The 26305-nt window shown below is 39.5% G+C and overlaps 1 protein-coding gene across 5 annotated transcripts in view; it reads left to right on the forward strand.

Moving 5' to 3' along the window:
- MPPED2 (metallophosphoesterase domain containing 2) overlaps positions 1–26305 on the forward strand; it is a 149766-nt gene that overhangs the window by 50502 nt on the left and 72959 nt on the right. For all 5 annotated transcript variants that reach the window (XM_014602170.3, XM_019477101.2, XM_019477098.2 and 2 more), the window contains exon 4: positions 25562–25787. In XM_014602170.3, coding sequence (XP_014457656.1) covers positions 25562–25787 — 226 coding nt within the window. The remainder of the gene's footprint in view (positions 1–25561; positions 25788–26305) is intronic.

Below are 26305 nucleotides of genomic sequence, written 5' to 3' on the forward strand. Positions count from 1 at the left end.
CATTATTCTTCGGCTGAGAACCTGAAGCCAGCCATGTGGTGCATATCACCATTTATATTAGGGTTACTAAAGAGGCTAAGGTGGCCCAAGACAGCAAGCTTGCCTTCCAGATATTTTTTCCTGCTTGAAAAGAATCTGCAATGTTATATAAGAACCTTTTAAAGCACGGATCTGTGATTTTACTGTGCCTCAGTCACTGTACTGTTTTAGCTGCTGTGATGACCATGTCTCTAAAGGCCTTTAATAGCTTCATTAAATCCATGGGATTCTCTTGGCCGGCCCTTTGGGAGATCAGAGGGGGTGTTTCTTGGTTCATAACATGATTTTTTTTAAACCAAAAAGGCTCCCAAATCCTTGGTTTTTCTCATTTTCCTTGCTTTTTCTCTCTGTTTTGTGCATTCCATTCTTTCTTTTCCTGTACTCTCCTTTGATTTCCCAGAATTTGTCAAATTTTAAGATTATATGCCCCTGTTTTTATGGCTGGGTATCGGGAACAGGGCTTTCAGTATCCCTCATGATCATAATCACACCAACGTGCTGTAATTATGCCTTTCAAGCCCTTGTCTTGAGAAAGTGCTACCCTTTCTTATTGGTTTAGAACAACCATTTCTGCAATAGCTAGAAAGTGAGAGGTGCTTATATGGGTATGTGGAATGGAAAGGAGCACACAGGGAGCCTCCTTACATACTGTGCTCATTGTTTATCCCATACTGGGACCTCTCACTAATGGGAACTCTATCACATATGATACTCCACAACCAGCAAGCCATGTATGATTTGTTTGCATCTTAGGCGCACACTTCAAAACAGATGGCATCCAGATGCCTTATGGCGATATCCTATTTGGTGGGACTGTTGGGCAGGCACCTATAGGGGTTGAGTATGGCTGTACCTGCATAAATCAGCCGCGCTAGGAAAGTTAGCCAGCACTGTTAAAGATGGTTGCTGGCCCCAGGCATGCCAGGTTCCAAGAAGGATTTACTTTCTTAAGACACTAGACTTCCGATGTCCACTGGGACTGGAACTCATGATAGTGTTTAAATATTATAGTTTGGGGCTTTGGGTCACTGTTTCATTATTGTGTTGATAAGGAGAGGGTGTACATTTAGACATGTGTGACTGAAAATGTACAGTTAGGTTCTGTGGTGTTTTGTTTCCTATGGAATTTTATGGGATTAGAAACAGGCAACATTCTGCGGAATGAAAATGTGTCTGTTATGATATTTTATCATAAAAGCCATTGGTTAACATTTACTACATAAGAAGTATAACTCACTGAATGGATTTTGTTTCCAGCTCATAATTTTATTGAATGATTTGTCTTTTGTGTGTGCACATACAACACATGGAGTGCTGGCTAGGTCAGGGTGTATTAATCCCTTCTTGCGTTTTTGGCTAAGATGCAACATTCTCTTGTTAAAGTTTTTATACCTGACCTCAAATTTGCATCTAGCAAGCCAAATTTTGTGACCTCAAGCAATCAATGTCCTACTGAAACTGACAGAAGCTTTTACTGTGAAAGTACCACAGAATTTTCCCTAACACTTCTATATTTCCTTCTCATATATTAAGGAGATTTCTGTTGCATTTCATTTCATAGTCCATAGAGCCTACCATCATCTTCATACACAAAACAATACTTACTCTTCAGTTTTCATATTAGAATATGGAGATGAAAATTGATTTTCATCCCTCCGTTTATCGGCTGCAGTTATTCTTGGCGTTCTTTCATCTACTTTGTTCTCTTGATTTTTTTCTCACCTCATATTGGTAAATTCCTCTTTCCTTCTTTGAGGCATAGGGGTAAGTCTGTATGCATTCCCTTATATTTACGTACTAGAAAAGGGAAATGAATAGCTCTGTGAAGGAGAGGGGGATTCCAATATATCCTTCTTTCCACGTTTGTAGGCTCCTCTCCCTCTGTGAAAAATACTATGTCCATTGAGAAAGACCATAGCCCCCAGCACTGCGTGTCATGTATTTCCAGCTCTATGAAGGGCTTCTGTAAAATCAGGGGCATCGTGGTATACCATAAAGCTGGCCCTGCTTATTCCAGGCCCTGCTTATCTCAATGCATCCTCCTCTCTTGGAAGCGTAGCAGTGTGACTTTGGGCCTTGGTCTCTCTCTGCACTGCAGTCCTTAATCTGTAGAATAGGGACAGGAGTTATCCCCTACTTCACAGAAGTGTTGTGAGGATAAATATATTCATGATGAGATGGTAAAAGACTGTGGTAACAGGGTACAGAAGTACCAAAGGCAGAAATGTTTCTCCTTTTGCCCAATGGCTTTATGACACTCTTCTGTTTTATCTTTATATTCATTCCACCCTGTTTAATAAGGCCTTATCCTGAAGCCCTACTTGCTCACAGTACACAGAAATCCAATCAAAGGCATCGGGTTCTTTTGCAGTGGGGATTTACTGTGCCTAGCGCCTAGCTATTCTGCTGCAGAATCATGGCAATTGATGTAGTTTATACCATGAGGTAGTTAGGGTAGGTTAACAATGGGCTCCCATCCATAGTTCTCCTTGCCTACTTCATGGTAAATCAACACATCCTTGCTTCTACTAGGATTTTACAGTAGTATAGCTAACCTACATTAGTTATCTCTTGGTTAGAGCACCCACTTTTTGGCAGCAAAGACAAAGCCAAAGTTAAGATATGAACATCCTAACCTCACATCCCAAGTTTATTTCACTAGATGTTTTCATGAAAAGACCTGAGCACCTGAGAGTGAGAGCTTCCTTTGCCTTATTACTTCATTTTTGTGTGGCTGAAAAACCCACGACATTCAATAGGTATTGTAGCTGTGCAAAATATTCAGGATTGGATCCTGTCTCGTTGTTTCATTAATGTCACCTTTTTCCCCCTCAGCCTCTCTATCTCAGTTGCCAAACCCTCTTACACATTGCATCTTTTACTCCTAATAGTTCTATATCTGATCATGTAACTTTTGCTAATTCTAATGCTTTTTCCCTTGACTGATAAATTTTCATTATTGGTTTTGCATGAAAGTCTTCTGGGCTTGTACACTGAATAACCTCTGTGGTCACTTAGTGATTACACACGCTGGCTGAGGTAATTTATTCACTTTGTTTTGGTGTGAACATGTCCCATGGGTCTTGTAACTGCTGTAATCACTTGACCTTAGTGACTGTTAAATGCTTTAAACACAGTTATTTTAAATTTATAATTGTTTTCATTAAAAATCTGTTATAGTAACTTAACTGACCTTGCAGTAAACACAGCATTATATGCTGGGGAAGAATTAAAATGTTATGCTATGGCTAATATATTTCTTCCAAATAAACTCAGCACATTACTATGCACATTTCTCTCTTTCCTTCTGATTCAGTCATATATGGAAAAAGAAACAGAAGAATATGTAATTATGGCACTGTGGACAATAATACAGTATTTCCCTTCCTGTGTACTGAGAAGTGACTGAATAACTGATAAGAGCAAAAGTGAGGTAAAAAGAAAAATTAACACAATATGTATCTTTAATAAGGGAAGAAAAATATTTTGTGTCGCATTAGTTTGGGCCTGATCTGACAAACTCTTATTCACATGAGTAATCTGCATCAATTTCAGTGGCACTTCTCATGTCTGAGATACAAGGTGCAAGACTGGTTCCTAGTTTTGCTTCCATTATTTGTTAAAAATATTTGCTGCTAATTATAGCCTGAAATCCTTGTTTTATTCCTTCACAGGCAAAAAATCCAATGGGTGGAGCTCAGGCCAAATAGGGCTGAATTCTGTTTTGTGTTACTCTAATGGTTTAAGCCAGGGGTATCTCCAATGAGTAAATAAAGTTTACGTCAATGAAACTGAAAATAGAATTCAGCTTATTGTCTCTGAGCTGCTTGGGACTGGCAAGGTGATTCTTCTGTGTTCTCTCATCTCTTTAATTCTTTCTCCATTAATATGTTTCTCTTTAGGTTTTCTCTTTATGCTGCTGGTGCATTTCTGAGTAGTGGCAAACTGAGAAGGGTTGAGAATAGCATGACATGCCAGTCATTGAGCAAGTCTGATTACCTTGAGCTACTCTGGTGAAAAGGTTATTTATTTCAGTAGGATGTACTTGTGTACATGAAAGAAAAAATTGGCTTTCTATATGCAGTGTATTTAGTTTGTCCGGTCTGCTAATAAAAGAAACAAGAAACTGAATGGGTCTACTGGAATTTGGCACTGGCTAATTGTGCTGGATTTATTTGGATGCGGACTCTAATGTCATTGGCAGCTCTGTTACGGCTTGTTTTTATCTGTTAAGGCTAAGTAGAATGAAGTTACTGTGGGTCATGTTGGTGTGTGACATTTGATTAGGTTAATGAAATCAGAAGTCTCCACTGAAATTGATTACTGTAATGTGAAGTAGATGATAAAGTTAGAAGAGCAATGATAACGTGGTATTACTGTAGGAAGTATGAACAGATGACCTGTTTTAATCCGCACGTGGCTTGTCTCTATTAGCCCTTGTGGAAACCTGAAAGTATATCCAATTTTCAGACTAGATCAGAAGTTCTCAAACTGTGGTCCACGTGCTCCATTCAGGTGGTCCGCAGAAAGGTTGCAGAACAATCGAGAATATCTGTACTTATAAGGTAAGACTACTGATGTTAAAATGTGAGTTGTGTGCTTTGATTTGTAAAACAAAAAAAAAAGGTTATTAGTTGTCCGCCAAGACCCTCAGCAATTTTCAAGTGGTCCGCGAAAAAAAAGTTTGAGAACCACTGGGCTAGATACTTGCCATAGTAATGTTTGCTTCATAAAAACTGAGTTTATTTTAAAAAAGATAAATTGGAGCAAAACAATATAATGAGATTTGGGGCCTTCCTTATCACTGTGCAAAAACGCAGGGTCACATTCCTAAGTTGTTCCTTGTGTTCGCTTTGGGGTTTTGGGGGTTTTAGTTGCTTTTTTTGTCTGATTCTATTACTTTTCTTTCCATCTGTATATTATTTTTCTTTTTGTTCCTTTTTTGGTTTAGATTTGTCTTTTTTTCCCCCCTCATTCTTGTCTCACTTGTTTTTTCTCGATAAGTTGCATACTCATATCTTCTCTGGACCTAACCCTTCACTTAAGGAGGAATATTCAATGAGACTTTTGTGTGAGTGAGGCATGCAGTACACTGAAGAAAGTAAGTTCACTGTGATCAAATATTTGACCTTTCAGAATTTTTATTAATTTCATTGTCCTTCTTTTAAAATATTATTTTTCGTGATCTGAATTATTTCAGCCCCTGGTTTGTAACTAATACAAGTACCGTTCCTGATTTATAAAAATAACCTAATACACTCTGAAGTGCCTAAAATTCAGAAGAATATTAATAAATAATGCTCAGAGCCAATTTAAAACCAAAAGGTTTTCCCTAGAAAAGTTTGTTAATCTAGTTTTTGAAAATGCTTTGGATTCAGTGATTGCTTTTTTCCTTTTTTTAAGATTAGGGAAGGGTAGAGCCAGTACCATTAAGGTCAGTAGAAGCATTTGGTGGGAGCAGGCTTCCAGTGGGTCCTACCCATTATAATGAGAGTTCCTGTTGATGAAGAATTGCAGGATCGGGCCCAAATGGCTGACTGCTTTGGAGAAGTTTATAGACTTGACTCCTTTAGAGAAGCTCCAGCTTTTGTACAGCCTACCTCCTCAGAGGTTATCAGAAAGTATTGGATGGATTAAACTTAAGCCAACAAAAGTCCATGCCTTTGAACGAGTTCATCTATAAGGTGCCACCTTGCCTTACCTTTTGCCTGATTTTGGACTAACATGGCTAGCTACCTTTCTGTGCTTTACAGAAGTTCAGGAGTCAAAGAGGATTATAGGGGCCTTGAGGCTTATTGGCTGAACTGTCTAGGCAAACTTGCAGTGCCTGCCTGCATGTCAATCCACCTGAAAATAATTGTTCCATTTTATGAACATTGACTTCAACAGTGCAAATTAACAAAAAAAAAATTAAGGTGCAATATAAATTTCATGATTTTTTAATTCTCTTGCGTACTTACTAAACCTTTTCTGTTGGTACTTGCTGTGTTTGTTTTGTTTGACTTTTAGCTTTCTTGTAAATGCAGTTATGTTTCATTGGGGCGTTGTTTAAGAATTCAGTCTTTCTTTGATTGTGTCTGTGCCCTAACCTGTAGTATGTTTAACATTGATACAAAGTCCCCAAGGAGAGCACTTGATCAGGACCTCCAGCCTTGTCTGATCTCTCTGAGTAACCCCTTAAGACAATCTAGGCAAGGCTTCTACAGTGGAGGGAAGCCCTGGGTTCTTCCAACAAACCCTGGCATTTCAGTCTGTGACTCCCCTTGGCTGTCTGTGGCCCTGCCTTTCAGTCCAGCTCCTGAGGGAGAGACTTTACCTCTTGATAGGAAGAAGGTAACCCTGAAGTTCCAAGCAGCAAACACAGTTTTTCCTCAATAAAGGCATTTATTGGCACAAAATTAGCTCAGGTGCTCTGTGTCTAGTCTGCACTACCCCAACTTTTTATAGTGGAGTGATTAGAATACAGTAGGTGGGTAGCAGGAGGGAGGGGGATGGGGAGGGAGAGTGCTGTGAGGAATACAAGCAAAGAACCCAGAGGAACAAAGGGTCACAAAAGTTAATTCACATAATGAGATAAGAATTCACAGTCTCTGTTTAAATACAGAGATCCACACAACACACTTAACACCAACATCCAGTTGGCGGATGATGTCTTGTTCCCCAATTTCCTGTTCAAATTAATTTTAAAAAAATTTCTGCCTGAGAACAACAATCCTGGGGCCAGCAATGGAGTGTCCAGTAGGGCTATGTGAAGCCCCAGTCCCTGATTTGATTTGGTGGAGATTCAGCCCAATTCAATGGCCGAATTACTGAATCCAAATCAAATCAGGATACACTTGAATCTCTTCAAATTGAATCAGAACCTTCTGAATCAATTCAGAGAGATTCGAAAAGATTCAACAATTCAGACATAGACACAGCTTTAAATGTTTTTTCTACACACCTCAAGGTACCAGGTGGCTTGTGAATGCTGCGATGGTGGAGTAGATGGAGCATCCCATGGGAGCGCGGGGGGCAAAGTAGATCAGAAGCACTTCTGGTCCACTTCCGGGTCCACTGGGAAGCGTGCTGGGGGTTCCCCCCACACACCCCCGGCTCAGCAACTGATGCCTTCTGGGTCTGGGGGGGCAACTGGGGTCCCCCCATGGCCGATCGCCAAGCCAGGGAGGGGCAGGGCCCCCCCCACTGCGCTCGGCTGTGGACCCAGAAGTGGACCGAAAGTTTGCTGGGTTTGCTGCTGAGCACATGGGGGCCCCCCCAGTGCTCCTGTGGGACGCTCCATCTGCCCCAGCTTTGCAGTGTTCATGAGCCGCACCTGGTACCTTGAGTTATGTAGAAAAAACATTTAAAGCTGTGGCTATGGCCGAATTGCTGATTCTCTGAATCAGCATCAAATCATCAGATTTGGATTCGGCTGAATTGAACTGAAAACATTGATCCGAATCAACAAATCGAATCACTGTCTCCAGTTTGGGCTGAATCTGAATAGAATATGGCCTGTTTCGTATACCCCTAATGTCTAGGGAGGGTGAAGTGTTTTGTAGCTCATGTCAGAATAGGGTTTGTTCATTCTTAATTGTAGATAGCAGCCGATCATTGTAAGCAGGTGGCTGCATATATGACATTGGTAGAATTGCAGATGAATAAACCTTGAAAGTTGTACTCCATGTTATTTGGTCCAATGATGATGTAGTCTGTATTGTTGTATGGGCACAGTAGGCATTTGGGTCCACTGCAAGGCCTGGTGCTTCGGTGAGAATGGGAGTTAGTTAGCGTTTTGCTTAAGAGACACCATTTGCGGTGGGAAGGCTGCCTGTAAGCCAGTATAGGTTTGTCCCCAAAGACTGCCTAGAGATGGTCATCCTTTTCCAGGAGGGGTTGGAGGTCGGTAATGCTGTGTCTAAGGCAGTGTTGCTCAACAATTTGGTCTGGTGGGCCAGGCAGGCAGTGCATGGTCCATCTGTGGGCAGGATGCCATAGCTTTGTGGGCCGGATTTGGCCTGTGGGCCAGAGGTTGAGCACCCCATTCTTATATTCTTATATAATTAAGGGCTAACTCTGTCTGTCTGTCTGTCTGTAATGTTCTTGGAGCACGCTGATTGGTTAGTGAAATAACCAATCAGAGTGTGGAGCACTGCCATGATGGCGGGGATGGAGTGGGGGAGAGGTGGGGCAGCTAGCACCGCTCCTTGGAGAAGGCAGAGTGCCGCCATGGCAGAAGGGATGGAACAGAGAGGCAAGGCCAGCGGCATTGGTGGCATGGGGTGCTGGCGGAAGGGGACAGAGGAGATGGTGGGGCAAGCTTCCCCCCCCCATCTACTCCTGGGAGGTGGCGGTGGTGTGGGGTGGTGGGTAGCTGCACTCCATTCCTGCCCACCTGCCCGCCCGTCCACCTGTCATTCTTGACGGGCTGTTGGCTAGTATGCATAATATTTGGTTTAGCTCTGGACCCTAAGCAGGGATTTTTTAACCCATCTTTTCCTGGACATAAGCTAGTCAGGGAAACTGAGGCATGCAACATTATTATGACATGAACATATTTAAAACAGAAATATTATAATTAAACCTTTAGTCTGTCACAAACATCACCATTAAATTCTTACATTTATTTACCTTTTTGATCCCTTTGTAACTCACCCAAATAGGTCATTGGTCTTTAGGTTTTATTTGTATGCAAGTGTTCTGGAGTAAGCTCTTTTTCTATTTCTTTTCTTTCCAAAGAATACAGAGAACAAGTACGAACTTTGCATCTCAGCATATTTTTAAAGTTTGGGTAAATATGATGGCACGCTTGCAATAGAAAAAATAAAGAATTATATTTTTCTTAACCTGATCTAGCAATATATAAAGAAATATAAAAACCCCCCATACATTTCTTCTTTCATACCATGCTCATTCCAATTGCTTCCCAATATTTTAGTCTATTACAATTGTGTCAGCTGAAATTCTTTCTATTTGCTATGTAGAAAATAGCACCCTAAGAATACAACTTTGAAGGTATAGCAGAAGGGATTGTTTTCCCTGATACTGATTTTTATAATAAAAATGTCAGTGCAGATATTGCATGTGGAGCCAAGCGAATTTTATACACATATGTACAATTGTTTATCTTTCTTTTCCTGGCAATTTTTCCTAAAGAAATATCATCATATTAAGCTGTGTGTATTTTTCCAAAGCTCTATACCCATGGGATGTAAAGAAAACTCTCTACACTGCAGTCATTGTAAGTTATTGGAGATATATATTGCAGTGGTGCCTGCCTAACCTTTGTACTACTGGAAAGTGGTATGGAAATGAATAATAAAACAAATCAATGCAAATATTAGGATGTTATCTGAAGTCATTATAGTACTTGGCTAATAACCCAATCTTTGTTTCAAAGTTTAACTCTCCAGATAGACTTAGACTTAAACATAGGAACCATTCCAATAGGTTAATTTCAAATTTGATTCAAAGAAAAGAGACAGGGAGCACTTGACAAGTATTTTACAATTTTTGAACCTGACTTTCCACCGCTGTAGTTGCTCTGATGCAGTTTGTTCAATAAAAGGTATCACCCCCCAAAAATCCTTGCCTTTCATGTAATTCCTGGACCATCACAGCCAACGCTAGAATAATTGCTCTGTCATTTCATAGATCTGGAGCTACTCTTGTTTAAAGCTGGGGTAGTTAGATTTCGGTCAATTTGCAACCAATAGAAATGTACAAAATCATCATGGTAATAGTGCTTAAAAAAATTCCCTCTCTAACAAAAAGAACAGTGCTGCCATGAGAAAAATCTGTTACTTAGACACAAAGATAAGTTTTATAAACGTCCGTTTTTTCCAAGCATTGCTGCTGCATGTGATTACACATGCTGTGAACGATTTCAGGACAAAGCAGTCCCCAGACCATGAACTCTCATACTTATTTTTATATAGCTAAATTAATATTGCATCAAAAAATACAAAGTATATAGTTGCATATCTCTCTACTGCCTCTTTCATTGCACACATCATATTAACAATACCTAATTTTAAAAGTCTTTCAGTTGGTAGAGCATTACATTTCTGCTTAGTAAGAACAATGGTGTCAGGGGTGGAGGAGTTGTTTGGAACAGAGAAGGGTTGGGGCTGCGAGCGAGAAAGAAAGCACTGCAGATTTTAGTATAATGTGTAGTGTTCAAAGAAATTTTATCTCATCATAAAGATTAGCAGGCTGTGTAATTCAATTTAAAACTGGTCGGCAGTGTCCTGTCTATTACAGAGCCCTTTTTTATCACCACTCTGTTATTTTATGTTGTATGCGACTATAGAACTCCGCTTATGCAGCAGAGACAGTATGAATGCTCTTAGGTTTTTTTTTTCTCCTTTCCAGTTCTGTGCATTGAAAGAATTGTTGGTGAATGTGAGATAATATCTTAAGATGAGTTACAAAAATGCTTACTCAACCGAATGTCTCCTTGGTTATTTTGTTGTTGTTGTTATTGCTGTTGTTTGTTCCTACAAAATGAATTTCTTGCGGTCAAGAAGCTATTGATAGTGAAGGTTTGCTGAAAGGATTTGTTTGGATACAGAGCTTGTGTCTCAAAACTCTAATGTTAGCATTTATTCACAGTATCATGGGCATTACTATGCCACTGAAAAGCAACATGCAGCAACTTATGTTAATGCAAGGTTGGCAGACCTTAATCTTATGGTAATTACCCATACTGGGGGTTAATAAATGTTCTAAGAATCACTGTCTTTATTTTCTTTATTGCAAGACAAATGGGCAGCTTTCCGAGCTATGCTTCCTACTGGCTATAACCAGCTTGGGTAACTTGTTAATTAACCCTCTGGTTCTAATGGGCTGGAAGCCAGAATCTGAGCCTTGACAAAATTTGCTTTGGCTTTTCATATTGGGAACACATGATTCTTGGTACGAAAGGATTAGAAATGAAAAATTCCATGGAAGTTATTCTCAGGTACTGTGAAAAGAGGCAACAGAAGATTTATGGTTGATATTTATTTGGATTTTTTAGTAAGAGAGCTTGAAATTTCCAGTGGTGTTTGTGAGAAGATATATAAATTTCATAGTTTGGCCATTTACCTACTTGCTACCTGGTGCTAATTGTAGTAAGAGAGGAAACAGCACAGTGTATTTTTTTTGCAAAAAGTAAATTTGCTTTCTTTAATGTCCCTGTTCAAATTCCAGCGTAAATAATTATAGTCATTTTGGAAACTTCATATATGGGCCACTTTGGACATCTGTTCACATCTGCTCTCACTCACTTCCTCCAATATATCTCTGGAATAATTTTATTGATGTGAAGGAATTAAATAGAATTAGTGTATTTGAGCAGAAATGATTCACAATATCTATCTGTTGAACTGTCCCGGGGGGTTCTTAGATTTGTGATATGGATCTGGAAACTCATGGACCTCATGTCCAAAGATTTAGGAACTTCAAATTTTTCACGTCAAGTCACTCACTCCTTCACTCCACCCACTTACCTTGCTGTCAGCTCTGCTGGTCTTTATGTTGCCACTCCGCACACTAGCTGTGAATTGAATGTTACTACAGCCTCACTTACTACTGACAGCATGGGTAGTAAAGGAGGAACAAAGCAGTACAACAGGAGACAGTAACTAAGGAGAGCAGCTAGGAGATGGAAAGCCAACGTGAAATAAGGACAAGATAATATCAAACTAGGGGAAGGGACAGACAGAGACTACAAAGAACACAGGCACTGATGAAATAAAAAGGGAACAAAAATAAAAAAGAGATGCACCTGGTCTTCTCAGGGCGGAGTGTGATTTCTGTTTAATAAAAACAACATTAGAGCCTAGTAACTTTCTGTACCCCCTGAACTGCATATTATCTATGACAAGTGAGCCTCAGAAGATCCACCAGACCTGTTTTGGATGAGACCTTACAAGTGCTGATCTACATCTTTTCTCATGTAGCTAAGGCTCTTGAATTTTCTAAACTGGGCTAGGCTACAGGGCTAGACTAGATTAGACTACTGCTTTTCTCTTGCCACTTTGGCATTTAATCTCTTAGGGTTGTATGTAGCCAGGGACAGAAAAAAAGGAATACTTACAATTAAAAAACAACCACCATATAAGTTACTATTTTGTGAGATCCCTAACAAAAGAGTCAATTTAGGTATTTTTATCTGAATTGCTCCACTCGTCCCTACAGTTTATTTTGGGTTGCTGGCATTTACCTAAATCTCACAGTCCCAGAAAAGCAGTGTATGGACCCGTCAAGGCTTAGAGCTGAGAGCCTACAGAAAAGCTTCCAGGGACCAATAAGTTTTGTATTTGGGTATGTGGTGAAGGAGACTCATTCCTCTTCCTTTACTTTCCCCTTAGTGCAGGGGTGACCAACCCATACCATGGGTGCTGTAAGTGGCACGGGCAGCCTCTGTGTGTGGCACACGGCAGATCAGGGAGAGGACAGGCAGTGTAGTAGTAGATAGTGCAGAAAGCAGAAAGCAAACCTGCAAAATGAACAGGGAGCATAGGGAAGGAATCAGAAAGCAGAGGCACAGGCACATTGTGCCCCACTCCACTCCTATGGTTACCAGTACTCAGTAGCATTGCTCCCCCTCATCTCCACCACACAAATGCTGAAGTAAACTTACTAGTTAGACTCTGGAATAATCCTATGCTGCCAGTGTACTGGGACATATTCCACCTACCAGTAGCTCAAGGCACCCAATATGGTCCACCCTTTCCAAATCCTCTGGCTTTTCCTTACTTAATCAGTGGCACAAAGAGTGGTCTGCACAAGCACCAATCAATCACCACATGGTTTCTGACCCTACAGTCAGCCAGGATTCCACTGGCCATTCTGTTATTGGGCACTTCTCAACCCTTTTCAAACTAGATGGGGTCACTGTGCCTCAAACCTATACCAATGGGGCTTTCACAATGACAACAAATGCCTTTGTGGACAAGTTCAAACCATGTCCCACATTGTTAACTTGTGTCCATTTACAATGCTACCTGGTGGCCTTCAGGTTCTTCACGCTGGTGATGATATCACCTTAAGATGGCTGAAACAATATGCTGAAACTGCATACACCTAAATAAGAAAGCAGGGCAGTTGGTCAGGCAGGGAGCACAGGGCAGGGAGCAGAAAATAAGGCAGCAGCTTGGGCAAAGGAAAGAGATAAGAGTAGCACTTAGGGAGCTAATTTTTGGCATGCCTACAAAAAAGGTTGGCCCACACTTCTTTAGTGGGCCGTTTAGTGCTGCTCAGTGTAAAGTACCCTTGTTTTGGTGATGGTCTCAGTCCTAAGAATAATTTTACTAGTTCTGCAACTTTTTATAATTATTAGCTATGTAACTTTTAGAATAGCATTCGTATCTGCTCTAGGAATAGCCATTCACCTGTTCTCTTGGCAGTAAATGACAGTACCATGTGGTTGCTGAATACTGAAGAGAAGGAACAGTAGGGAGCAACGGTTGTAAGGGAGATAAAATACTAAAACTAGTCTTCTGGACTGTTCCAGCGGGGTTGCACTGGGAGCAAGGAGAAGGAAGAGCCATTGCTTTGGTGACTGACAATTCTGCCTAGGTAGGTTAAAATGAATTCTGGCATCTGACTGAAAGACCAGAGAGAACACACATACAGTTATAGTGGAAGCAATAGAGCCATTCATGAACAAGTGCTTCTGTGAGGCCAGCTGTAAAAACACTGATAGTTGCTTTCTAGGTGAAGGGGCAAAAATCTTGGCAAAATGAGGTATAAATAAGAAACAAAATGTTACGATTTCTTAAATGACTGGATTATATTAGCTTTCATTTTTAATTACCAGCTCTGATTAAATGTGCTTGTTTCCTTATTCTGCGGTGCTTAAGATTTGCAAATCATCTCTTTCTGTAGGAGCTTTTTTTTTTTTAACTAACAAAACACTAGAAACAAAGACTAAAAGGATAAGTGAATAGGGTCAATGGAGAGTAATTGAAGAAGACACAGTAAGCAAGAAATTCAAAATGTTGCTTATCCAACACACTGTCACAAATGGCATTCAGGTGCAAAAGTCTGTTTTGCAGCAAGAATTTGGACATCCAAGGAATCTTCATGTAGGCATGTACAGAATCATGTGTCTACTTCATAACCTCAAGAAATTAAACATAATTGAAAGTGGAGGTGTGTCGATATAATCACAGCACTTAGCACAGGGATGGGCAAAATGGCAGATCCGGCCAGCAGCTGGAGTCCATTTCCTAGCAGCTCCTGCCCTCATGGCTCAGGCCAGTCTTCATGGAGACCCCAGCCGCACCTGCGCTGTGATAGCGCAAGGCTGGGGTTGCCATGGAGATGAGCCCCAGCAGCGCTGGCAGGGCGCACGGCAGGGCAGGGGGCTGCTCTGGAGTTGCTGGAATCTTGTGGCGGGGTGAATTTGGTCCAGGGACAGGGCAGAGCCGCTATCTGCAGCCTGCACACTCGGGGCAGGGGCACGCAGGCAGTGGATCATGGCTCTGCCCTGGCTCAGGACCAGGCTGTCACCACTGAAAGAAGCCAGGGCAAAGCCATGATCCGCTGCCTGCGCAGCCCCGCCCCAACCGTGCAGGCTGCATATCGTGGCTCTGTCCTGGCCCTGGATCAAGCTGCCCCCACCGCAAGATCCCAATGGCTCTGGAGCTGCCTCCTGCCCTGCCAGTGTGGCTGGGGCTAGCCTCTACGGCAACCCCAACCTTGCTGTATCATAGCACAGGCGCAGCTGGGGTCTCTATGGAAACTGACCCCAGATATGTGAGCAGCGGCTGCTGGGGAATGGGGTCCACTGCCAGCCTGCAGGCTGAACTTGCCCCACCCGAGCTTAGCACTTTTCACTTTCAAAGCTCTGTGAAGACATTAATTAACACAGTAAGTGAGGTAACATGAGCCCGCCTTTAATAAGGAAAGCACAAGAAAGTTTGTCTTCTGAACACAGTAGACAGGGACACAAGAGATCTAGTTTTAATTCCAACTCTGCTGCAGAAATTCTCTGTAGTCTTGGGGAAAAAATGACTGCCTTGGTTACCCATCTATACAGTGGAGATTATAATATTTATGGTATCCTGATCTGTAGTTATTTAGGCCCTTATCTTGCATCTGCATATATGCTGACTGGAGCTGACTGCATTGGACAGTACTGTGCAGACATTTGTATGGTTATCCTCCTAGCAGTCAAGGGTCCAGGCATGAGAGTCTACCCACCTTATGGCAGGGGCAGTCTCTTATCATGTGTTTTATTGACACTGGCATTCTGACCTCTGTGGATGCTTCTAGGCATCTTTATAATATATGTAATAACCGAAGTGGGTTGGCCAAGGCCATACAGAGTGATGGTCACAAGAACCAGCTGAAATCCAAAGTTATTGCTTTAGACTGTCCTACTGCATCCCTCCTTTTGTACAAATTTTCTTGTGGGTGTCAAACAGGAAGATTTGTTGAGGGTTACTATATGCCCCTCAATTTTCCAGGAAACCATCTAGGGACAGGTGGTGTTCTGCCTAGAAATTTGTAGATAACTAGAAATAAAAAATAAAAAAAATCCTGCATAAAAATAATTAGATTTTTTTAAATAATAGGATACAGCTGGGGTGATTTGGTTGCCTCATGTTAGCGGCTAAGAAGGCTCTCAGTGGGCTGGATTATTAAAAGGAATTTCCTTACAAGGCTCAGGAGATTAATGGTATCCAGGTTCATCTTGAGAAACTGGAATATTTAGGGATATTAAATAACAGGTTGAGCCTGGGCTATAAAAATAGGCGGTCGCTAACAGATACCAATATTTCACAAACACCTTGCACCTGAATATTTAAAAAAATTTTACTGTAAACATTGATAGCATCCTCACAGCAACTAGTCATTTGTTTCCATCCCGTATAGAAGAACCTGGAATGAACCATGAGGTTTATTGTGAGAGAGGTAGTTTATTGTGAGATACGTTAAGCAGGGCTATCAGGCAGTACCGTCAGGCCTGTATTGATCAAGTGCTGGAAGTGGACTTAGTTCAGGTCTTTACTTAACTACAAAATCAGAGTAAATTCAAGTAAGAGTTTTATTTTTAACAAACATATTTTAAACTGCTTCTTTTAACAAACAAATTAATTGCAGAAATGTTAACAATAAAAAAAAATTACAATTGGGAAAGAAATACCCAGGGCAATATTTAAAAAAATATCCATAAATCCTGTTTGCAGATGCGATTTAGAAGCTTAAGTTCCATTGAAAGTCAATGGGACTTATGCTCTTAATTCTTTTCAACGTTCTGACTGTTTTACCATGTTCCTTTTCCTTCTCTTTGTATGTGTTTTTCTTGTGCTGATTATTACTTTTTGTTATATCTTATCACTTACTGGTTATTATTTGTATTTGTTTATAATCTTGATATTGTGGTAGTGTCTAGTAGGTTTGCTCCCCATTCTCTCTCTATATTAGGCTGAGAAACAAACAATATTCCCTGCTCCAAATAAGCTTATTATTTCTTGAAAAAACATCATTCTGGTGCATAAATCTAAATAATTGCCTCAATCACCAAGTATAACAAAAAAATCCATTAGAAAGCTTGTTTTAGCTTTAGATTTTTTTTCCTGTGAAAGTTCTTCTTAATCATCTTTGTAGGCTACGGAACAATCAAAGCACGTTTTTGGGATTTTTAAGTACAAATGTTGTTTTCTCAGAATTACTGAACATAGCAATGTCTGATGCATGTACCCTATTGGATATGATTTACAGACTACAGCTTGTGTCTGATTTTAGAAACAAGCAGTGAAACAAATAGAACAAATTAAATGGGCAAAAGAAACAAAAGGGAGAGATTTTGTTATTTGGATGAGATGCTTGATTTCTTTCTTTTAGATATTTTGGCAAATATTAGAATAACGGGTCCATAGACATCAGTGAATCAGGTCTTTATAATGCAAAATGTGAAAATACTCTTGTGCAGCTTGTCAATCTGGATTTTATGTTTTTTATTTCAAGGAAACTCCTGATTTAAATACAGATTTTTGTCTGAGCAAGAGGTGAAGAATCAGGTTCCTGTCTTGTTTCTTTATTTTAAACAAAGGCTTTCTTTTGACATGGAGGTCTCAATAATAGCATTCATTGGCCTTTCGAAGTGTAGAAATATATACACATGAAAATACCAGGCCTTTGTCCATGATAATGATGATTAGTTTAATTATATTCAGTATCATTCTTTTTCAAGATGACCTCATTTTTATAGCTTCTTTTCCCATTTTCTTTAAAAAGTAAACCAAAAAGCTTAATTTCAATTGTAAATTACAGAAACAGAAAGGGGACATTTGTTAAAAGTAGGTCCAGAGCTGTGTGTCAGCCAGTGATTGTTGATTTTGGTATTTAGATTCAAAGAGAAAATGATTAAAATTGATACAGTGTATGTGTGCACAAGGTAATAGCCACTTCCAAAGAATTATTTCAAAATCTGAACATTTTTTTATGGTGGATTAGGTTATACAGTGAGTAGGGACTCTGAAAAGAAAATAGAATTGTGTATTGATGCCTTTAGAAATATTATTTGATGGCAATAAAATGTTCCCTGAAATTCCCTTCTGAGTGGAGAAAATGGAGTTTGTTTGCAGTAATTGCATTTTCTAGCATTTGCTTTTGCACTTTCCAATATGAGTTAAGCCAATTGGAACCTGTGATTTGGTTTTGCTTATTGGCAAAAGTACCATGTAAATTGATCTGTGATGCATTTATAGAGAATGCTTTGAAAGTTTTGAAATTAAGATGGTTTTTTTCATATTAGATTTAGATAGTATTAGGGTTCATTTCTATATTTTAGCCTAATGTAATATTAAACAAAAATGTTGTTTTTCAATTTAGTCTTAATGAAGTTCTGGAAAAAGTATTTCCATTTAGTTCCATTGGTATTGAGAAGCCTGCCTTTATGTTTCTATTGCCATCCTCAGCAGTCAGAGTTCAATATCTGAGCCATTTGAAACCGCATAGACCTGAAATTGGCCTAGAAGTTGTCAGTACTAATGTATTGTATCTTAATAGATAATTATTTTATGTTCTTGGTTCAAAGAGACAATGTTTAGTAGTTTTTAAGACAAAAGAATAATATCCCTTTACATGTTTATATTCATGAAAACGATATGGGACAGATGCTGATCTACCTTACATTTATGTAATTGTGAGATAATTCTTAAATCAGGGAACCTACAATTTCGGCAGACTAAATGTGGGACAAGCCTGATGCATAACTCCTTATGTTACACTAATGCTATTCTATTTAAATTCTTCCTTTCAAAAGTATGTACACAACACTAAACTTATTGTGTTAGGCCTGCCCTTTGTATGCTGTTGTGTTTGTATGATAAAGCATAGGATAACTGGCATATTTTAAAAAAATCTGTATAGATTAATATTATAATGAATGAAAAAAGTCTTTGACGTTGTACCTCTGGTGTCTTCACAATATATAAAAGGTGAGCTTTGGCTCAGTGTTACCATCTTTTAGGCTATTTGTTATTTTTCTTAAACCCCTGTCTCCTGGATTATGTGCTTACATGAAAATGCTTACTTTTTAGAAAGTAAATTTCCAGAATTTCTAGCTTCCCAGTTGTTCCAAGGGGAAAGCTTGGAAATGTGAACCTTAAGGGCAAGACTTAACTCAGTGTTTATTTTAACCCCTGGGTGTGTGTTCTGTAAGTGACTGAAACCTATAAATTGTTCATGTAAACTTTTTTTTTCTTTTTTTTTTCTTTTTTTTTGGCACGTAGACCCACTACAAGCCTATTTTGGATTCCGAAGCAAAAAAAAAAAAAAAAATGTTGGAGCAGCTGTAATAAGATTATCATGTACTGTGGTGCTACATAGATGCTACATATTTTGTCTTTTAAGAAAGGGAAAAAAGAATATTAATCACAAACAGTTACATTAGAATAATGTTATGGTTGAGACATAAATTCATAAAAGCAAGGAATAAGGTACCCTTGTCACTGCATCCTTAAATCAGCCCCGTTGTAACTAGGTCCTGATGTGTTCATGGCCATGTGTCAGGGGTCTTACTGTACCCAGTGATGTTATGTGTCACTGTTATACAATTCATTATATTTGCATAAAGGCTGCATGTTTCAATAGTAAGACTTGCTGTTAGGCACTGCTGGTTTTGCGGCATCTGACTGCTAGTCATAGGCCATACAGCTCAAGTAACATCTCCTAGTTCTGTGGACTCTGGTGGAGGGTCCTATGTTGCATCACACAGCAGGGCTTAAGTTTTGGGTGCTGAGACAAGAGTCCCTCAGCTTTTCCTTGCTTTCATGGGTTTATAGCTCAACCTTGGCATTATTGTAACGTAGTTTTTTGTGTTTAATGTTTCTTAGACTTGGTTTTCCATTGCCAGCATGGAAGAAATCCTAATGCATGAGTTTCAGAGGAGAAGGTAGCAGTCTGAACCTGCTGTGTGGCTCGATCAGCAAGTGTGAGTATTAACGCTAGAGCTGTCAGGCCTTGTGAAAATTAATGAAGCCTGACGGTTACAGAGTGAAAGGTCAGAGGCAGAGCTTGCACTTACGTAACATTTCTGTTTTGTTGTGTCTAACAGCGTTTTTTGACAAAAGGGGGCTTTTATGTATGAGCTTTAGATTTATCACTGGAATGCAAGGGTCTCAGCCTTTACTTTTCCCTATGCTGTGGTACTGTTTTCTTTGCGTAAAGGCAAAACAGTTCAACTTTTTTCTGTTCCACCCATCTTGATGTATTTTCCATGTGTTTTTAGCACTCCCTTCACTGTCCTTCAAAACCAAATGGTGTTTAGAAAAAAGCATCTGTGAATTGAAAAAAATCATCATGAAGGCTTCTGAATTTTAGGACTTTGGCTGCCATCGCTATTCTTGAATTATGCATAGATTTTGTTTGTTTTTCCACACATGTCTTTTGTCCTGTTTTTGCTCTTTTGCTCTACAAGAGGGGTGCTTGTGTGCGTGTGTGAATAGCTGGAAAAGTATGTATCAAACCACTGGCTTGTTTATTCAGCCTAGTTGTTGGTTTCATAAGAACATCAGAAGTGTCATACAGGATCAGACTAATGGTCCATCTAGCCAAGTACTCTGTCTCTGAGTGCACCAGATTGCAGCCCCTTTTCCAGCTCCTCCAGAACCATTTGCTGAGATGCTCACTGCACAGCTCCCCATATATCTTCTTTTACGCATTCCCAGTACGTGGCCCCAGGTCCCATGACCGCATGGTCAACCTCCTCCTGGCTCTGGCCAGGCTGGCCATCTACCAGACCAGGGTGGAGGCTCTGGCCAGGGAGGAACCTTTGCTATTCAGAGGTTGCGTTTTGCACTAAACTCCAGTTGCATACTTACATTCGGTAGCATTGATGGCTCAAGGGCTATATTTTTTACATACTAAATAGGCTTTTTAGTTATGAAGGATGGAGATATTTAAGCATCAGTGCTGAACTTCCTATATTCATCATTTGTTGCTCCAATGGGCCATACTTTCTTTTGATCCTTATTTCCAAGAGTGGTTTTCATATATACCGTATATTCCAGCAACTGGATGTATGGGCCTGTAGCCTCATCTGGAAAGCAGTTAAATGATTGAAAATGAGACCTTCCTGTCAGAGGATTGTCATCTTTGAAATGGTCACCCTAACAACTCATCAAGCATTTTCACAGGCTTGGGGATGGATCCAGCAGTTTCATGGAATAATTTGGAATAAATAACATTGCTGTTATTTTAGGATAAATGCAGTGGTTTAGGCAGTATGGCATAAAAATGGGGAAATGCCCATCAAAGCTTGTACTGTTCTACATCTTTTTGTACCCTGTTTGCTACCAAGTGACTTGAGGATTAATCTAGTCAAGAGGAAAGCTAAAATAGCATTGAGTAGGAGATTTGTGTGTGGCTGTGCTTATGCTTCCATGTAAAACATAAAAGGTCAGCAGATTATAGACAAAGGGCACCACTGCCAAAAGAAAACATGCCAGAATATTTCATAAATTGTGTCACAGAGATTGAATGTTCTGCACTATCAGGGCTCTTTATTTATTTTTTTTTTTGGGGGGTGGGGAGGGCAGGAATGGGTTGAGAGAACCTGAATACTGTATGCTGTGCCAATACCCTGATCTGATTGGATGCAATTTATTACCGTGATTAGTACTATGTGGGGGAAGAGGAAAGCAATAGAAGAAACCTACCCTTTATACTTTGCTTATAATGAGCCTGTGTTGTCTTTAGATACTTAGTTTTTTTAGTGTTTGTGTTTGCAGGGGGAGAGCGAGTGTGGGGGGTTAAGAGCAACAGTCTCCCTGTCCCCATCCCCCAAGGCCCCTTCGGTGACTTTCAGCTACAGTAAAGGGATTAAAATGGCAGAATCTAAACCCAGGAGAATGTGAAATGAGGTCAGATCATCCTGCCAGTCCTCTGCAAAATAGTGAAAGTACTTAAGTATTTACAGAAGGTACAGACCTATGAATTATTAAAGTTGAATAAAGCACAATAATTGTGATCTGTAAGAAAAAATGAATACTCAAGGACTGAAAACGAATAGAGGCATGCCCATAATTAATTACTGTTCAAGTTAGCACACTGTGGGCACACTCACCCCACACAAAGTACTTACAGTATGCTTGCTTCGTTGGCAGATGTTGATGGTTTCAGGGCCCTTGCTGTCACATGATTCTGAATTTGTAGTCTCCTTTTTGATACTTTTATCCTTCATAAAGGACGTATGGCAGCAGCAATGGCATAAAGGATGTATGGCAGGAGCTATTGTTGGCATGCCTTTGTAGTGGCCATGAGCCCATCACAGAACAGTTGCAACCTGCAAACTAACTTGCTCTGCCTTCATGTTGCTTAAGCAACTGTTCATTGACTACTTGTTAATTTCTCTTGGCTATATCAGGCACATATAGTAAGTGTTCATTACCGTTCATAGTCTTTGATCAGTTTGAGGTTTATCTCTGCTGATTTCTATGTGATTCCAATGTGAACCATCCAGTTTTGGCTTAAAAATAATTGCCTGCAAGTAAAATTTCCAGGTTTAATTTGGCAAGATCTTGGTAATATATGTTAATTTTGAAGTACCCTGTTAAAATCAGTGTGTGAAATTGAAGACTTGATCATTTATCCATTGTGGCTACAAGTTTTCTCCACTGAAACTGGCATATGTTGATAACTTGACAGAATCCTGATTTTAACTTGTCCCTCCAACTTTCATCAACTCTAGCTTGTTTTTTGGAATTGATAGTTATGACAAGTATATCACATTTCAAGCCAGTGGGATCTTTTATGTTTCCTGAGAGAGAAGAAAATAGCAATTTTGCTGTGTGCCCAAGAGTCACAGAGAGCAGGAATTGTAGGTACCTGTCATTTCTAGTTTTTAAGTAAAATGAATTGCAGAGCAGCATGTGGCAGAGATGGGGAAGAAGAAGTGGGAGGGGGGAATGAAGTGTGGGACATAAGCTGCAGAGGAGTGACAAATGCCCACTAGCATCTCCCTCAGCTTTTAGTTTAATGCCATACCATGGAGGGTTATTAATATGTATGATCTGCATTTTGTTCAGACATTAGAACCTCTGAAGATGTCTGGCATTTTGGGGGGGTTGTATAGCATTTTATTTTCTGTGCAGTATTAACTAATTTTGATCAGGAAATGTTTGCATTAAAATGCTGCCGAAACTCCATTACCATTACATAAATATTGAAAGGGAGAGAATTCTGACTATTTCCCCATTAGCCTCAAGGGAGTAAAGTTGGGCTTGTTATCACAAACATTTATTTCCCAATTGTTTTACATTTGTGCTTTTTAAACATTTAATTATATTTACAAATCAAACTAAAAATAGGATGGGGAATTTTGTATGGGCATGAATATATAAAGCCCAACTGTGCATTTCTTTAGTGAGAGTTCTAAGGTATGCAGGAACTGCAGACTTTGGCTTCTCGGACACCTTTTTAATCTCCATGATCTGTACCTAACAGTCACCTAGCTAAATACCTTTTGAGGGAAGTTGAGCCTTAGTGACTTCACCGAAACACCAACAACAGTAGTTCAGTTCTTCACATTTTTGTTATAAATAACTAAGAATAATAAGAAAAGGCAAATATCTATTGAGATTTAGCGAATCCATGGTATTTGTCAAACACCCTTTACCCTTGTGAAATCATTCTCTTGCTAAGTTTATGGAACAATTTGTTTTGGGTGGGGTAGTAACAGCCCATGCACATGTTCTTATCCCATGGAAAGAAAAGGTAAAACACGGCAGCTTAAACCTTCTTCTGTTGAAAGGGTAAACTAGCACAGTTGAATTCGCTATCACTGCAAAATAACTGTTTGTACCTGAGCAGATAATGTGAAGCTCCACTCCCTTTCCCCTGCAGCAAATAATTTTGTGTGTTCTTGCCCTTAATGAGCATGCAGTACATTTGTATAAATTCATACAGATTATCTAGTGGAAAAAGCATTGGATTTGAACTCAACTCTGATAGGTGTTTGGTGTGATTTTTCACTAACTCAGGGCTAGATTCCTTTAAATAACCAGCTTTTGTTAAAGCACCAAATGTGGCCATATTTTTAAAAGATGTAACCACCCATCAGATTTATATTTATGCCAACCACTTAAAACCTCTGAATTCTGCAAATATGGCTTCATTAGCCTGATCCAAAGTGCATTCAAGTCCATGGAAATACCCAAACTAACTTTAAGTAGGCTTTGGATGAGGTCTTTAATCTCTCTGTGTCTTAGTTTCCCATCTTTAAAACAAAGATAATGGACTTTATTTTAGCTCACCCTTTATCTGCCTTACCAATTTAGGTCTTATATCCTTTAATGTTAAGATTATATATAGTCTAACTATGTGCCACTCCTAGCACAGGACGAGACCCTAGTCTAGGGTAAGTATTATCATGAGTCAATTTCCTTTGCAATGTACCTGAACTGGATAAAGCAAGGGTAGCTGTAGGACTAAAAGCTACTTAATGAGGATTCTGAGATCCCTAAAACACTCAGGTTACACATTTGTTCCAGTATAAATTGTAAAGAAGTTCACAGGATAAGAAGCACTAACAGTTTATTTTGGGACATCACAAAGTGCCTCTGAATGGTCATTCTGGTATTGCATCTTTGAATCAATGGCTGAAAAGAAACAGAATCAGAACTTGTGATAAAGATGATATCTTTTATTAAACCAACTAGATCTTTGAGCACAAACACCCTTCTTCAGGCATAGGAGAAAAGATTGTAAAAGTTTTCCCAGGTAGACATGAAAGTTCATATTTCATAGGAGAATTAAAGGTATGGCAAAATCTCCTGTTTGGCACAGTTCATTTTATGCAGGTTTGGCTTAGAGAAAAGTTGGAATAGTCTGTTTACCTCAAAGTTGATTGGTGGCAAGCAGGATGTAGTCATAGTTGTTATGGTTATGATGTTTCATATTTCACAAAAGAGTAAAAGGATGGAGCGCTCTTCTGGGCAGGAATTTCTTGTGTGGTGAGGTGTCTCTGGGCTCTGTGATGATGCAAATTATCTCGAACAAAGGCAGGAGCAGGGTTTCAGGTGGTAAAACTTGCTTTTAGATGTAAGAGTATGAAGATTTAATTTCAAAATTGAACTGTGCCAAACAGGAGATTTTACCACACCTTTAACTCTTCTATGAAATATGAACTTTCATTTCTACCTGGGAGAAATGTTACAATATTTTCTCCTATGCCTGAAGAAGTGTGCTTGTGCCTGAAAGCTGCAATTAAAGAATTTTTTTTTGCAAAAATCTAGGTGGTCTAATAAAAGATATCACGTCTACCACAAGTTCTGATTCCTTTTGTCTCTAGACCAATACGGCTACAACCTGGAAACCTGAAAAGAAGCAGTGCACTGAGCTACTAAACCCTGACTAGAAGGGTGATGTGTATTCATGCTAGTCCCAGGACATGGGTCAAAACACAGGCACAACTTTTCCAGGGACAAATGCAACGCCTGTTTCTTGCTTTATACAATAATATATATGTAGAAGTGTATCACCATCTGATGCATAATGCAGTATCATGTAAGCGTGTTACACAGATTCATTTATTACATTTCACAATATACTTAAGAAGCAGACTAATGTTATCTCCATGTTACACAAGCTGGAGGTGTGTGATGTGAAGTGTCTTGCTGTAGATCACTTCACAGTTGGGATTGGAGTCCAGGTCTGCAGACTCACGTGCCAATCCTATGCATTAGCTAATTAGACTCAATGCAAAGTCGTCAGCTGGTGTAAATCAGCATACTGCTATTGAGGGGAGTGGAGCCATTCCAGTTTGTGCAGCTGAGAATCTGGCTTAATGCCTGCCAGTTTGTTATCTTTAATTTTGCTGTACATGCCTTTAATTGTGACATTTCTTTGTTTGACATTACTTTGCATTTTAGCAGAATTTCATTCAGAAAGGAGCAGCGTTGATAATTTTTGCTCCATGTGGAGATATGCATGGATCCTGGGCATTTTTCTCTGTCAGTGTTATCTGTCTACATGTTGTGCTGGCTATGCTGGTGTGGGAAGCAAATGTGCTAATTAAGTGTTCTTTTTGTTATTTCAGGAAACCTGCCATATGAATATAAAATAGTGATTGCTGGGAATCATGAACTGACATTTGATAAGGAATTCATGGCAGACCTCGTTAAACAGGATTACTACCGCTTTCCCTCTGTGTCCAAATTGAAACCAGAGGACTTTGACAATGTTCAGTCACTCCTAACAAATAGTATTTACTTGCAAGACTCAGAGGTAACAGTTAAAGGATTCCGAATATACGGTGCTCCTTGGTAAGTCTCATTTTAAACATTATGTTTCTATTTATGTCTTTAGCCACAGAAAGAGATACTGCCACTGCAAATGTATTGAGCCTTGCCCTGTTGTACTATGTAGCAAAACTACTGTGTTTTTAAAGTAAGCTTTGTATTGCATGGACCTATGCAAATATAGCCACATTGTTTTCTGTGAGGTTGCTCGTGATTTGCCCTAGTATAAGTGAGATTACAATTGACCAATATATGCTGAGCACACTTAGCAAGATGCTGTGCTGTCCACTGAATGCTGCTTCAGTTTTGTATTGAAGATTTCTGAAGTTGGTTTTCAAATACAACACATCCATCCTTTTTTATCTAACTCTTATTTGTTCCATATGTTGTCACAACATATACTCCTGTTATTTAGGTTTAAGATAATGGTATTACTTGCCTTGAGTTTGTGCTATAAGAAAAACTGATGGTGTCAGCATTAGAAAACTGATCCACATTGGCGATGTCAGTTGTTAAGTGCATTGCAATTATAATTGTGAAAT

This window comes from Alligator mississippiensis, chromosome 2 (assembly GCF_030867095.1).
Source record: "Alligator mississippiensis isolate rAllMis1 chromosome 2, rAllMis1, whole genome shotgun sequence".
Taxonomy (NCBI): Eukaryota; Metazoa; Chordata; order Crocodylia; family Alligatoridae; genus Alligator; species Alligator mississippiensis.